General features: G+C 38.0%; 1 protein-coding gene across 1 annotated transcript; it reads right to left on the bottom strand.

The window, feature by feature from the left end:
- Positions 1–2489: 2489 nt before the first annotated feature.
- On the bottom strand, positions 2490–6890 carry LOC104420237 (probable glucan 1,3-beta-glucosidase A). The gene is made up of 8 exons (XM_010032114.2): positions 6708–6890; positions 6021–6131; positions 5389–5580; positions 3848–4006; positions 3586–3755; positions 3311–3460; positions 2805–3157; positions 2490–2677 (listed from the first exon to the last, which is right to left on the bottom strand). Exons 1-8 carry the CDS (start codon positions 6888–6890, stop codon positions 2490–2492), a joined length of 1506 nt encoding a protein of 501 aa, XP_010030416.2.
- Positions 6891–16261: the final 9371 nt, after the last annotated feature.

The raw sequence follows: 16261 nt of genomic DNA on the forward strand, positions 1-16261 counted from the left end.
GTAATAGGATAGGGACACCATCTCTCATACGAGCTTGTGCTCGAGGAGCTACTCATGCTCACGGAAGTCCTCGAAAAAGCGAAGGAGCCTGAAGATGTCTGGCGCGCGCTCCTAGACCTGCACGAAGGACCGTAGGTAGCAGGCATCGAAGGAGCAGCCGAATGCCGCCTTCTGGGAGGAGCTCTTGTCCAAGCTTAACGACGGCAATGATGGCTTTGACGGCTCAATGGGGATCAAATTTTATTGTCATCTGCGGCCATCTTCTCCCTCGAGCATGCATTTGACCAAGAGTAAACCCTTCCAGATTCCGTATAAGTTCCAATTGAAACCTGAAACATAGAACACACCTATTGAAACACGTTCCTCATTTTCTAGAAGCTACATTCTACCATGCACACCCAAGAACTTGAAATCTATCCCGTTATATGTTCCAGTGTCGATTCTAAAGACTACCTAAGTTCCACCTTTATTATTAATTGAATGATTGTAATGAATTATCATATCTAATAATCACCACTTGTTGCTACAAAAAAAAATGAAATATTAATAAAGTAAAAAACTTAGTCATTAAATGTAAGCTGAAACTAATAGTTCTAGACTATATACTTATCATCGAACATCATAGAATACCATATGATCGTGTATAGACATAAACCAAGAAAAAAAAAACTTATTGCATGTTTTAGGTTCCAAGTTTCAAGTTCCATCAATCTAGAACTTAGAACCTATCCATTGAAATAGGTTTTCCAATTTTTGGATCCTAGAACCTACCATGCATACCTTAGAACCTAGTATTGGACAAATTCACATCAGTCCAGTTCTCAAATTCTAGGTTCTATCTTGAAACCATACTCATCCCTACGTTTGTCATCAGTTACTTTTTATTGTTTGCTTGTGATTTCCATTACTCTCTCTCCCTCACCGTTGCTTTTTTTGTTTTAATCATCTTTAGAAAGTTCCTCATCTTTGGTTCTCTTAAGCTGGAAAGTGGTACAGCTAGAATGAATTTATGGAGTTGATATTGTGTTTTAAACTTTCCTAAGTACTAATAGTGTCTAAATGAACTCAATTATAGGAAAATTAGATGATTTGGAAGTTCCAAAAACCACAAGATCAAGCATTTGACCCTAAAGGAGCCACGCCTTCTTAGAATAAAAATTTCTCTGTTTTAAATGAAGTTATGGCCCTCAACTTGTGCTCTAAACTTTCTCAAGTACGAATAGCATTGAAATAAACACAATTATAAGCAAATTAGACAGTTTGTAAACTAAAAACACCACAAAATGAAGTATTTGACCGAAATGGAGCCAATATTTCTTAGAATAAGAAGTTCTTCTTTTGAATGAAGTTATGGCCCTCAACTTGTGCTTTAAACTTTTTCAAATACTGATAACATATGAATAAACACAGCTATAATTAGATTAGATATCTAAATACCACAGGATCAAGCATTTGAGAGCCTGTGCTAATTCTAATAGACAGTGGGGATGAGTGCTATGAAGGTGCTATGTGTTACCTAGCGCCTCATGCTTGAAGGTTTCAAAGTCTTCGATTGAGCAATGTGTGTGTGTTGCTGAGGCTGCTCACGATTTGCAATGGAGGGTCCCTTTGTGGTTTGAAATTGAAGCAAAGGGGGCGAGGTTTGTGGAGGACGGAGTGTTGGTCGTTCAAGTTGGAGCGTTGGCTGGGGGCTGCAGAGGACAGAGGTGAGAAGTTGGGGCTCGTTGGGAGGGACGCTTTCGTGTACTCAGTGTTCTAGGCAATGGCCGAGGTGTAGCGGTAGTTTAGGGTGGTGCCAACGGTGGAGGGGCGGAATGTGCGATGGAAATCTCTTGAGATGCTTTTTTCTTTATTTTTAATATATTTTAAATGTGCTAAATGCATAATTCGTATAGCTAAAAAAACTGAGTTAGGTGGATGAATTGGGTTTGTGTTAGATCTGAGTTGAGTTAAGTATGTATCATCTCAATTATATAAAAAATAAATGAGTTAATACGAGTTAAATTGATAAAATTTGAGGTGAACCCATTTATAACCCATCCAATTCACCTATTTGCCGCCTCTAATTATGGGCTTGTGCTGGCGTTCTTTCGATCACCACTAAAAAAAAAATATAAGGAAAATTTTAACTCAAAAAAAAAAAAAAAAGAGAAGAAGGAAGAAGTAAAGAGGCATTTGAACATGATGTGATCTTTCCCTAGAAACCGACTTCAGCATCGAGAAAAGAACCGAACTTTTTTATCGGTGAATGTGTCACGTTTTTCACACAGTAGTGGGCTAGTGAGTCACTTTCAATCTTTATTGGAAGGTGAAAAAAAGGAATGCAGTGGAAGCATGCTCAAGTGCAATTTTATTTAATTTTATTATTGTCACCATAATGGCAACTTTTGATGACACATACATTCCGCAGGCGAGCTGCGAAACCTTTTATTCTTAGTACTCAGGATGACACGACTCGCTTGATGAGCATGACGTACTACAGAACAGAATCAAGGTCCGATCTTTATGAGACCGTCTTCAATCATCTGTTCGAGACTCCAGGTATCGGAGTGGCACTTATAAGACCAATACGCCCACCCGAAAGTGGCCTGCCTGTACACGTCTTGCTGGGCCTTGGCGAATCTCCCCGAATCCTCCTTTGTTGCCCCATCGAAGTCCAATGTGGAGGTCCATTCCCCTGCAAAACCCATTTTAGCTCACAAAGATCATAACATGTACGTGCTCTACCGTGCACGCGTCGTGTTTATCTGTGCGTTCTATATAAACATGCTCTTGTTGCTTTCCGAATACAGGCTAGGACTCACCAACAAAGCTCAAGGGCCCCCCTTTTTGGGTTATTTGGCTAAGATTTTTCTCTCTATCGACATAGATGTAGCCAATGTTCTGCTGCAGATTCCAATGCTTAAACTTCGGATCGTAGAGGTTGTAGTAATGTACATCGATAACCACTCGGCTCCAGCCTCTCACAGATGGAAAGAGCTCTAGGGGGTTGGGTGCTCCCAACCGGTTGGACAGGATCACATAAGCATCTGGAGTGTACCTCCTCACAGCTTCAAAACCTAACCGGTAGTAATCAGTAAGATCGTTCAACTTGACATCTGGGGCTTGAGGCTCGTTCATCAGCTCAATTGCGACCAATGCTGAATGGTTGCAATATCTACTTGACATTCACAAGTGAGCATGCTTTAGAAAACCAAATTAGATAAGATCTAGCATGTTTACATCAACAGCACTGAATCCAACTCATCGAAATACTAATGAGATATATGTCATGAGTGATATGTCCAAAGTGATAATTCATTTCCCAGACCTTGCTGCTAGGAATTCTATAACTTTCACAGTCTCCTGAATGTAAGAGTCACCCCATTCCACAAATCCATCCCTTGTCGCACTATGAGCTTCGCCGTTTTGAGACCCTGGGGCAGCATGGAGATCAACTATTACCTTCATACGATAATTCCTGCGAAAGGAATATTCAATTATTCAAGGTTAGACTCATAAGATTCTCTCAGTTTCGATCACTACTGATCCAATTTTCTATCAGAGTTATTTGTATAAGATGTAAAGGATTGAAAAGTTGCTTACTCTGCCCATGTAAAGGCCCTATCCAGTGCATACAGCGAGCCTCCCACAAAAGGCTTCGGCGGTGTTGGATCATATGCAATCCACCATCCTACCGGAATCCTCACGGCAGTTACATTATTGGTCGCCATAAATTGGAAGTCCTGCTCGGTAATGTAATTTTTCCAATGATCCTGCAGAGCACATTTGAAAATAGATTACTGGTCTACTTTGTCTCTGTATCCTTATTACATGCTTTCTGTGCCACTAATCAATTAACAATTACCCGTAAGAGTTGTGGGGCAGTATTGGGGCCATAGCCATTTGTTATCTGGTATTCGCCTTGTAAGACACCAACAGTGTTTATATCGAAGACGGACGGGTCATTATCATTCCAATTCGTATCTCCGTTATAATCTGCTGTCACTGATGTCAGTGTTTTTGCCTGATCATCCAAACAACGTTAGAAATTTTTTTACATCAATCGATGTGACTGTATCCGTTTAACAATCGAGGAGTATGGCGATTTCTTCTATTATATTTAGTTGGGGATTTTGGATGACCGAATGGAAATGCTTTTGTAGTCCAAAAGTTCTTTTTGATTAAAGAGTAAAGTAATGTTGTCGCTGAAATGACTGTTCCTTCGCTTTTCTATGACGGCTTTTCATTGCAAAAGTTGGATATATTATCTGCAGAAGATAGTATATTCGTCCTCTTGCATGAAGTGCTGCTGACGTTTATCAAACAAACCAGGGGTGTCCATCACGTACTCGTAGCGTCAACAAAATACAGAATGTGCCCATGTAACATGCTGGAAAGTCTTAGAATAGTATATGCCAACACGAGTGCCATGTGATAGTTTGGTAGAAACACCATGTACTGCTGTTCATATGACATTGTTTCTTATGTTGGTCATGTTTGTCAAAGTTTATTCGGGTCTTTGTCTAACATTAGAGTAATAGGTGCAATAAATCAGCAACAGATAGCTTCATGTAATTTATGCGCCTTATGATGTACGCAAGGACTTCTACGTCTTGTGCTGTTCGGCACAACAACGTAGTCCTGCAAAATTTTTACTGTCGGAGTGAAGATATTGTCAACCACGGGATGAGAAATCACCCTCAATCGTCAAATCGAAAACCACGGAATGAGTACAATACTACAAAATAGTATAATTTACATATAGCACTTACTTAAATCTCATAATTTTTTTTTACTCACTTTAGTGCTACATCAATGTAAAAACAATCATTTGAGCATCATTTCCGACAAATTGTCCTAGGTATATTTTTTTTTCAATTTGCCATTCAAACGTGGAATTTTAAAATAAATTGAAGTTCAACATGGAAATTTTTATCTAGTATGGCAAGAGTATCATAAGAGTCATCCTTTCTTAATTTTTCTTTCAAACTTCCTCTTCTTCTCAGTTAATCACTTTTTAAAAATTAATGAATCTAAATGTTCACTTCAAAAATTTATGGCACTCTGACTTTAGCTTTCCCACACATCATGTTGAATGATATATTATAAATTAATGTAAGGTTGACTTTTTTGGTGAAGCAAATTGCTCATGACACTCAAGTAATTGATTTTTCAAATTAGTCATACTTAAGTAAGCGAAAAAAAAAATTATGTCAATCAAATAAGCAACATACAATATTTATGACATATCTAGTGAACTTACCCTTAAAAATCACTCATTGTTAATCATTGTATGGGCCATGACGCAATGGTTGTGCAACCCTCGGCAACAAAGAATGAGCCATGTACGCCATAATACAATGGGGACTGTAGAAGTCATATAGAAGCTGGAATAGCGGGGATTACCTGGAGAAACAACCCATTAGATGCTTGGAGTCGCACTCGATTGGGACGGTTCGGGTTCCTTATAATTTCAAAAGTTTCCGAGGCACTCGGAGTACCATAAACTTCTGCAATCACTATTTTTTTGTCTTTCAATCCAACGAAATTCTTGTTGAAAGCTCTGATGTTGAATTTAGTCTCGGAAATCCTCCACAGCTGCACCATTGAAAGGGCAAAAATTAAGGATGGCATGTGAATCTTTTCAGCTTGTCTATGTGGGGGTGTGATTCATATTTCTCATCGACGAGAAGGCAAGGAGTTCCACTCCCTGGTGAGTGGGCGGAGGTCCGAGGGCTGTCCCAATGGGGGACATGGGGCAGCAGCCCAGCAACTTTAAAAGACTTTTATAGTTTGGATTATATTAGGGCTACATCATGACCTTTTACCTTTTTGTTACAACTCTCAATTATAAAAGAAATATATTATATATAAACAATAGCTATTAATGAGCACAAACTCAATTTTTTAACAGGGTAAATCATAATAAATATTATATCTCGATTTCTCTTTCTTGCTTTTACTCTCTATTTCATTGTATTTATGCACCCTAATAGTTTGTAAGTTGATAGTTGATTATTGAAGATAGAAAGCCATACCCTGAAAGTTTCCCAGCCAGCGGCCCGGTCGCGATTGATGACTATGTTGGCGCCTTCAGCGCACAGGAATTTTTTCAGCTGCGTCGACTTGAACTGCACTTGAGCCCCATCCTACCATTGGACTGGTTAATCTCAGTGAAAGAGTGAAGTAGTATTTTGATAGACCAAACTAAAAACGGTATATGTCCTCAACTTGAGGGGGTTAATAGAGTTCATATTTACAGGTCAAACCAACATCAAATCCATATTTATGTATGTCAGAGATCTAGCGATATGATGAAAAGCAATGTTCGATTAGAAACTAAGTTCTGGGACATTTGGGTATCTTAATTTAAGCAAATTGTACTACTAGTCTCGTGTTAGAATCATGTACTAAATTGTACTAGTCTCATGTTGGAATCATCTACTAACACACATTGACATGCCAAATAGAATCTGCATGTATAATTGCACCGTTGTTTTGTATTCTTATGGTTTTGAAACATCCTACACATTTAAGCAACAATCACAGTGCATTGATATGTCATATAGGACCCGAGAAGAAACTTTGCGGTCACCCAATAATACTAATTGTGAAACTGTAATAAAAGAGTGTTAGAGAAAGTGAAATGTACACTTTTATGTACATGACATAATAACAATTCAGAGGATTGCGGATACTTTATCTTTTTATTTTTAAGTACCTACCGAGAGCTGTCCAATGAGCCCATCGAACCGAGAAGGCTTCATCCACCCCTCAGTGACGAGCCAATTTCCGAGGTTCACAGCCCTGAGAGGCAAGTTGAACTCGGCGGTCTGGGCGAGGATCGAGGGAAGGAACACAAAGAGTGAACAAAGCAGCACGAGTGGATGGTGACGACAGTGTGCCATTTCTGGCTCTCTTCGTTGCTGTCAGATTAAATGAGACACAGAGAGATAGAGGAAGAGCCAACACATTTATAGACCAGCAGAGAAAAGTCTTAAGACTAAGAAGGCTTCGGTGGGATGTTGACTTGACGCATTTGAGAGGAGTCCAGGCTTTAGTGTTGTGTTGACATGATGCATTTGAGAGTAGTGCAGTTGGGGATAGCCTTTATGCCAAACGCACTCGAAACACCAAGTTGGATAAAGAATATTCGGGCCTATAGACTGTGTAGACCAAATCATATGGAACGTCAATCACATAGGCTCCAAGATGAGACTCATATGATTAATAATTCTCATGACGTATGTTCGTATGATTTATAAATCATGTAATAACTTCTCTTTTTCTTGTCATATTATCTAGCGACACGAGCATAAGACCCGGCTACCATCATGAAACACCTTACTAGATCCATCAATCAGTAAAATAAAAACCTTCTATCTAAGCAAATGGCCTAGATTTGAAGTAGTTTGCATAGAGTTGATGAGATTCAAATAAATGATCTTTAGTTCTTCTAGCTGGAAGTCATCCAACACTTCAAGTCTAATTTGATAGTAAGAGGGATCTTGAACAGATTTATTAATTCTTTGATTCTAGTTAGTCAGAAGGATCTTGAACAAAAAAAAAAGAAAAGATTCTAGAAGCTAAAAAAGAGCCTGAGCAATTGCTGTGTGGTTATTGTTGTTTAGTATGGGACATGGACACTTTTAAAAAGCTAAAGCCCAAAAGTTATTGCATAATCATACTACGTGGATTAATATCATTTGAATTGTCGCAAACACTATGACAAAAGGTGACTTTAGTCTCTTTGCTCAAAAAGCTACAGTACACTGTATATGGTAAAAAAATTCAAATTCGGCTGCGCATCCAACCACTCTGGTGGGCTGGTCACATGCATCAGACTATAGATTGCCACCGTTGAGGCAGCGACAACCATGAGGTGGTGACCAGCCTCAACTTGGTTGCCATGGATACGAAGACTTAACCAAAAGAGTAACCTCTTATGTTATTTCCAACATCTCTTGTGGAGTCGCTGGTCAGCAATACCTCAAACTTTGCAAGTTAGGGGTCACTAGCAAGTAGCGCCCGGTTTTTATGGTTTTTCCAAATCTTAGGTTCGGATAATAAATAAAAATTAATACACCAAATTAGTGTTACCACCAATCGATTCGGAAAATTTATGTCAGTTGGAAATCTAAATAAACGCGGGAAGGAAACTGGTGTACGAAAACTTAGAAGTCTTAAGTCAGGGACTCAGTTTTGTGTGGGATAGATTAGAATGCAAAACCTAAAAATCTTAAGTGGGGACTAAAACTACCCATGGATGGATTAGCATTCCGCCAGGTTCTTTTGCTTTAAAATATAAGGATAAAAAAAAAAAAAAAAAGTAAACTCGTGACTTTGATTTTTTTTTTTTTTTTTAGATGGGGACTAATGTTTCTAATTTTCTAACTAAATATGATTTTGAACATGACATGACCTTATCTTTTCCCCAAGAAAGGGACGTCAGCATTGAGAGAGAAAATTGAACTGTTAATAGGTTAATGTGCTCGTTTTCACCACAAAATAGGCTAATCAATCACGTTAATCTTTTCTGGAAGGTAATAAAGTAGGAATGTAGTGGAAGTATGCTCAAGTTCAATTTTATTTGATTCTATTATTGTCACCATAATTTCAACTTTTGATGATACACACATTCCGTAAGCCCACTAGAAACCCTTTGTCTTAGTATTCATGATGACATGACCCGCTTGATGAGAGTGAGGGCCTATAGAGTGGAGTGAAGCTAAGTTTGTATAAGACCGCCTTGAATCATCTGTTTGAGATTTCAGGTATCGTGCTGGCACTTATAGGACCAATACGCCCATCCAAAAGTGGCCCGCCCATACACATCTTTCTGAGCCATGGAAAATCTCCACGAATCCTCCTTTGTTGCCCCCATTGAAGTCCAGTGCCGAGGTCCGATCCCTGCGAAACCCATTTTTGCTCATGACGGTCATGACATGGATCTGCTCTCGTGTGCCCATTGTGTGTACTCATGTATTCTACGTAAGGATGTTCATGCTGCTTTCCGACCACATGTTGGAACTCACCAACAAAGCTCAAGGGGCCGTTTGCTGGGGTTACTTTGCTCAGATCGGAAGCTTTTGTTATCTACGTACATCTATATCAATCTATGTATGTGTTAACAAAAGTAGTTATTGCTCGCTTGAAATCCCACCCTATGGCCTCTACGGACTTTATCTATTGAGTCATTACACGGATAGGTGCGTGCATCAATTCCCTTCATTGAAATCAGTGGCCGCGCAGTGTGCAGTGCATACAAAGTATATTGAAAATTTTGTTGTATGGCACTTGAGATTGAGAAATGATAGGTTATTATTTGTCTTTTAAAAATGAGTAACTGGTAGAGTTATTCAAAGGAGAGATGACAGACACATTCTAAAGACATATGAAGAGGCATCAAGAGCTCTTGGCATGTCAATGCTAGCCGAGGATCGTGGCTAAGTGCACCGAACGTGGTGGAGTGCATCGATCCTAGCTGAGGCATCATGCCCGCTCTTTGGCTAGGATTAGGTGAGAAATGGATTTGTGACATGCGATTAAAATTTTGATACTTTCGGAAAATTGCATTTTGCAGGGGCTTGCTGGCCCTCACCGGCCATGGGCAAGGTGGCTCTCACCGGCCACAGGAGAGGGCTGCAACCCTTGCTAGCGGCCAGCAAGCTCAAAGAGAAGAATCTCAAAGATTCTGTAGTACCACAGCCTACTATTTTAAAGATCCAGAGCTACGAAATTACTCCTTTCATTGTGGGGTGACAGTGAAATCGTACCACTCAAGTCTTTTTCATGCTTTTCTCGGAGGTCTAGAGAAAGCTACAATCATTAGGACAAAAAAAAAAAAAAAAAAGAAAAAAAGAAAGGATCTTGAAGAATTCCCAATAAATTTGTTGATTTATTCTGAAAGCAAGTGATTCTTCATCTCCTTTTCACATTATGTGAACAGCAGGGACATTGAGGAATCAAATCATTAGATTATAGATAATAAGTTCATAACCCTGGCCCATTCCCATTTTGCGCGGAACAGATTTATTAATGCTTTGTTTCAAGTTAGTAAGAGGGATATTGAACAAAGAAATAGATTCTAGAAACTAGAAAAATGTATATTAGACAATGTTACGTGGTTATTATCGTTTGGTACGGGACATGGACGCTATTAGAAAGCTAAAGGCCAAAAGTTGGGATCATGTTAGGAAGCTGAAGGCCAAAAGTTATGGCATGGTCATACGACGTGGATTAATATCATTTGAATTGTCACAGGCACTATGACTAAAGGCGATTTTAGTCTCTTTGCCCAAAAAGCTACAGCACACCGTGCATGGTGGAAAAAAACTAAAAAGGGATAATATCGTAGGTAGTTAATATACATTTTTTCCGATGGAGACTTAGATAAACGTTTTGCCGACTTGGAAATTTTTTCTTCCAAACCAACGTTGACCATCACAATGGAGGTCTATAAACCCTTCTAATCATTCTTTCTCGTTTCAATTTTTACTTTCCCTCTGGCCCTTCTCATATGTAAAAGGGTACCTCACAGGACATTGCTTTTGGCAAGTCGTCGTAGTCACTCTGCTGGGGTGGTCACATGCGTAATACGATAGATTGCCACCGTTGAGGCGGCGACCGCCATGAGGCGGCGAACAACCTCAGCTTGGTTGCCATGGATACGAAGACTTAATCAAAATAGGCCTTTGAACCTGTTATCTTATTTCCAACATCTCCCTTGGAGTCGCTAGTCAGTAACAACTCGAAGTTTGCAAGTTAGGGGTCCCCAACTAATAGCGCCTGATTCTTAGGTCAATTGGAAATTAAAATACCAAATTAGAGTTACCACCAATCGATTTGGAAAACTTATGTCAATTGGAAATCTATGAAAAAAAATGTGGGAAGGAAACTGTTGTATGAAAACTTATCTTTATGTCGGGGACTCGATTGTGCACGAGACATTTATCTTGCAAAACCTAAAAATCTTAAGTTGGGGACCTTGACTCCTGATGGGATGGATTAGCAATTTGCAAGATTCCTTCACTTAAAAATATAGGGTTAAAACCACAAAAACTTTAAACTAGTATACTTATGACAAATTTACTTCAAACTAATTATTTGATAATCAAAAACTCCAAACTGGTACATTTTTGATAAATTTATCTCAAATCAATATACTCGCAATAATTTTTTTTTTTTTTGATACCTAAGAACTACCGTATAGCTGGCAACCGACGACATAAACCTAGGAGGCATTAGCGCGGGGACCCACCACCCATGACATCCCACTTAAGTCGCACATTGTGACGAGTTGGGGAATCGAACCCTGTCCTTGCGTGTGGCCAATGTTCGAATCCACCAACTCGACCACCACGGGGTGGGTCTTGTGACAAATTTGCCTCCCATTAATTTTTGCTAAATTTTACTATCAAATTGCTGAATTTAATGACATATGACAATTGACCGGTATACCAATCTGAGATTTTACTCTCCGTTTATCATTGTTGTACTAGTTTTGTGATTTTTTGTGATATTAATCCAATTTAATGGAGAGTATATTTGTCACAAATGTATTAGTTTAGAGTTTTTTGTAGTCATTTATGGTGAATTTGTCACAAATATACTGGTTTAGATTTTTCGTGGTCAAAAATTAGTTTTTGGTAAATTTGTTATAAATATACTAATTTGAAGTTTTTCATGGTATTAATCCAATAAATATAAGGATCATTTTAACAAAAAAAAAAAAAAAAAGAAACACACACACATACACATACACACAAAAAGCATACCGGTGACTTTGATTTTAAAAAATTGGGGGACTAATGTTTCATTTTTTTCTAACTATCTATGATTTTGAACATGACATGGCCTTATGTCTCTCCCGAGAAACGGACTTCAGCATTGACAGAAATAATTGAACTTTTTATCAATGAATGTGCTCATTTTCACCACGACAATAGGCTAATCAATCACGTTAAGCTTTATTGAAGGTAATAAAGTAGGAACGTAGTGGAAGCATTCCCACGTTCAATTCTATTTAATTCTATTATTGTCACCATAATGGCAACTTTTGATAATACATGAATTTTGTAAATAGATTACCAATCTGTTCTTAGTATTCATGATGACATGTGTTGATAGATGAAGCCAAATCTTTTTAGGGCTTTTTTGTCTTTTCCATTAATTTTGCTTTTAGGTTAAAAGCTATACCTTTATATCAGCAATATTTAGACGCTAACCAAAGAAAATAGAGAGGAAAGAAAAAGAGAAAAGAAAAAAAAAGTGAGTTTTTCTTTTCTTTCTAAATATTCTCAATCTCTTTGTGCCCTAATGTTAAGAGAAGATCATCGCTCTATTGCAACTTTTTTCGAAGTTAGTAAATTTGCAGAGTGCCTTTGCACGGAGACATAACCCAAGTTTAGGTGAATTTCGATAATGAATTTTCTAGCGTATTATTTGAAGGGCACATTTGGTAACCATTCTATTCTAAAAAATAATTTCTACTTAGAAATGATTCTTTTTTATTATGTTTTATGGACAAGTTTCTGAGTATTTGAAAGCATTTAGTAACTACCCAAGATTTCTATTATTAGAATAAAATGTGTTTAGTACGGCTCTTAAATTTTTTTGTGACTTAGAATTCTTTTAATTTTTAATACTTTTAATATATTTTTCTCCTTTAATTTTTTAATAACTTTATTATATAAATTTATTTTTAAAATTATTTTATCATATATTTTAAAATTTTATTATACAAATTTATCATATTTCTATATAATTTTATTATGTAATTTTATTATATTTTTAAATTATATTTTAATTTTTTAAATAATTTCATTATATATTTTAAAAAATTTAATATAATTTTATCATATTTTTAGTATAATTTTATTATATTTTTCAAATTTTCTTTTTAATTTTTTAATAATTTTACTATGCAATTTTATTATATATTTTAAATAATTTTATTGTATTTTTGCTTTTGTCTAGAGAAAGATGTAAAGCATTGAAAAGTTGCTTACACTGCCCATGTAAAGCATTGAAAAGTTGTTTACAATGCACATGTAAACACCTTGTCTAGAAAATTTAGCAAGCCTCCCACAAAAGGCTTTAACGGTGTTGAATCATACACAATCCACCATCTTACTAGATCCTCAGAGCAGTTTGATGTTTGTTTGCCATCAATTGGAAATCCTACTCGATAAAGTGTTCCAGTGATCCTACCAAACACATTTGCTAATAAAATATTGATCTATTTAGTCTTTGTATCATACTACATATTTTCTTTGCCACTTATCAACTAAGGATTACCTATAAGAGTTTTGGGCAACACTTGGGCTATGGCCATTTGTTATTCAGTATTCACCTCATAAGCCACTAACTGCAATCATTTCGAAGACAAACAAATCACTATCATCCCAGCTCGTGCCTCCATTGTAATTGTTGAGAGTGTATAATGGAAGTTCGAGACCTTGCCAAGAGTGTGACATTCTGAATTTCAAGTTTTGTTTTCAATTGAATAAGTTGGGCCTTTCATCAATGCGCCTATAGTTCTTTTCCCTGAGTTGGCCACTCACGGGATAACTAGTCTATCAGGTGAAGCAGTTAAGGAATCTAAATGTAATAGACTTAAGAATTCGACTAGAAATCGACTACTTGACCGTGTTAATCTACAATGCGCCTATAGTTCATTACGGCACCGTCAAAATTGATCAAAGACCGAAGATAGGTCGATTTGATAGAGGTATGTGATTACTGTGTGGGTAATTCCACCTAATTGCAAAATTATTGTTGAACGGTACTAGACCGAATTTTTATGTCATTTCTGTACCCTATGCCCGTATTTGAAACATTGAGATTTTCACAATAATTGAGAGTCGTCAATGTGTCGAAAATGTACAATATGGCTAAAAAATAATCGACCACGGGTCAATTGTACCAAAAATTCCTAAAAGCTATCTAATAGGTTAGGTCACACTAAAATCGCACTAGATTAAAATTAACCGCGAATTTGAAAGTTTTGTCATATCATGATTCATTTTAGAAACGTTGACTCACCATTCGAAAAATTTTCTGCAAATTGAGATTTTTGGCGAAAATTCAAAGTAGGGCCGTTTTGAACTGGAAATTCAGAGGATCGTTGTTGGTCACGTTTTTAGGATTTAAGTTGGTTCAATTAACAAGGAAAAATCCTAAGAGGGACGATGTCATCTTGGTTCAATTTATATGGACCAAATTGAGCTCAATTAGAGGAGGATTGAAAGGAAATTGAATCCAATTTGATGTCCAATGGTCCAAATTCGTAGGCCATCGGGGAGACAACATTTTGGACCATTTGGGAGACTTGTTTGGGAAGCCAAGGAGCTGCAAATGGCAGAGGATAACAGCCTAAGTGGTGGAGGCAAGCAATGATCAAGAAAGAGGATATTTGTGGTCAAAGGAAACCCCTAAAGCTTCTATAGTCTTCTTCTCCCTCAACCAGCCTCCTATATCCATTATTGGTTAGAATTTGAGTTCCAAAAACTAGAGAAACCGAGCAGAGCAGCCTTTGCCCATCGCACAGCCGCCGGAGCTCCTCCGCCCATTGCTCGAGCCTGTCGTTGCCGCCCCTGCTCGCGAGTTGCTCCGTGCGTCCTGCACGCTCGTCTCGCGCCTATTTGCGCCCAGCAAGCCATCGAGGCCGCCTAGAAGCTTCGCTAGCCACCGTATGTCGCCATCCAAGCCACCGGAAGTTCCGCCGTTGACCGCCTAGGCCATTGTAGTTGTCGCCGTCCATCTTGTTCTGTTTCAACCCCTTCAACTGGTCCCTGTAGCCAAGAACAGAAGTGGAAGTCCCAGCAAGAGCTTAGACTTCTAGGCCCATTTTAGGTCCCTTTCGGGCCTTCGTTGGTATCGCTGTGGGGTTGTTTATCACTCGCCTTTATGTCGCCGTCGCCATGAACTCATCGAAACGCTAAACTGGTGAGTTTACTTGCTAAACTCTGCTTATGGAGTTAATGATGCTTAAGAGATGATTAGTTTAGGTTAATTAGGGATTATGCGGTTAGTTAGATTAGATTAATGATTTAATTATTCAATTTTGCATATTATGTGGTTAGACTAGATAAATTAAGGTCTAGATAAGTTGTGATATTTATCTAGATAGATTCAAAAATTTTCTAGGCCCGTTTAGGTGGTTAAATTAGTGTTTCGACATAAGTTGCTATTTATTGAATTTAAATTGAATTATTTAATTAATTTTGGTATTTATTTAATTAATTAACATTTTTTAGAAATTATACCGAGATAGTCAGTGACTGGAATTTCGTACTGATTGCAATTGTGTGCTTGGTTTATTTAATTGAGTGTTAATTTGTGCGAATTGTGTGGCGATTGAAATTTCGAGTATTTAATTCAAAATTTGGAAATTTGGGTAATTATTTAGAAATTACCGGGTGTCGGATTTTGACACTGAAAATAGTTTTAAATACTATGTCTAATAGTGGGATTTGAAAAGAAAGGGTATCAGTTTTTCTGGTTTAAATTGATCATGTACCCACACACGATTATTTTACCGTGTATTTTTAATACGAATAAAATAGGCTGGGATCATTATTTTAATTGGGGCATTTAAGTGCAATGCACAGTGTCTTAGGCCAAGATTGAATGGTCGTATGTTGTTTAAGAGAACCTGTCCCAAGCTGTTGAGCTGGATGTGCCCTTTTATGGATGCCCCACCATTGGATGCCGATCACGAGAGGCTGGACCGATGCTCCTTTATGGAATACCATCAACGTAGTGATATTGCCATGCTTGATGGGCGAGACAATGCTTGATTACGCCAAAAGACCGCCAAATTTCGAGTAGGCCGTACCCGTGTGTGGCCGTGATTAACAATTGGAACGCATGCTGAGTGAAATTGACGCACTGGATTATAGGATAAAATTGTGTGGCATGGAATGGAATGTGTCATAACGATTTGACCCTATAATCGGAACCCCTTGTGTTGTTGAGATGAAAGTGATGGCGTTCCAATTATTTGAGCATGAATACTATTTATGTTTGTGATAAGAACTGCATCGACATGCAAGAAGGATCCGAGACAAGGTAAGTCTCTATGATTGTGTGATTTGCGTGGTTAGGACACCCTACGCGTATTTCCTTGCTAGTCGGAGTTTAGGAGGTGAACTTGCTGAGATATTGTCTCACCCCGTCGTGGGCTCATCTTTTTTCAGGTCCTTAGATGGAGCAGCGTCATGTACGCTATGGGGTTTCAAGGGAGGTAGACTTCCAACATTCCTATTTCCCAGTT

The sequence above is a fragment of the Eucalyptus grandis genome, chromosome 9 (genome assembly GCF_016545825.1).
Source record: "Eucalyptus grandis isolate ANBG69807.140 chromosome 9, ASM1654582v1, whole genome shotgun sequence".
In the NCBI taxonomy this organism is placed as follows: domain Eukaryota; kingdom Viridiplantae; phylum Streptophyta; class Magnoliopsida; order Myrtales; family Myrtaceae; genus Eucalyptus; species Eucalyptus grandis.

What these genes read in the sequence shown, in the direction of transcription:
- LOC104420237 (XM_010032114.2), bottom strand. Translation starts at nt 6,890, where the DNA reads ATGGCACACTGTCGTCACCATCCACTCGTGCTGCTTTGTTCACTCTTT. An exon ending in CTGGCTGGGAAACTTTCAGG is followed by an intron (nt 5,581 to 6,020) that starts GTATGGCTTTCT and finishes TCAATGGTGCAG; the next exon opens with CTGTGGAGGATTTCCGAGAC. An exon ending in GGGGCCCTTGAGCTTTGTTG is followed by an intron (nt 2,678 to 2,804) that starts GTGAGTCCTAGC and finishes TGGGTTTTGCAG; the next exon opens with GGGAATGGACCTCCACATTG.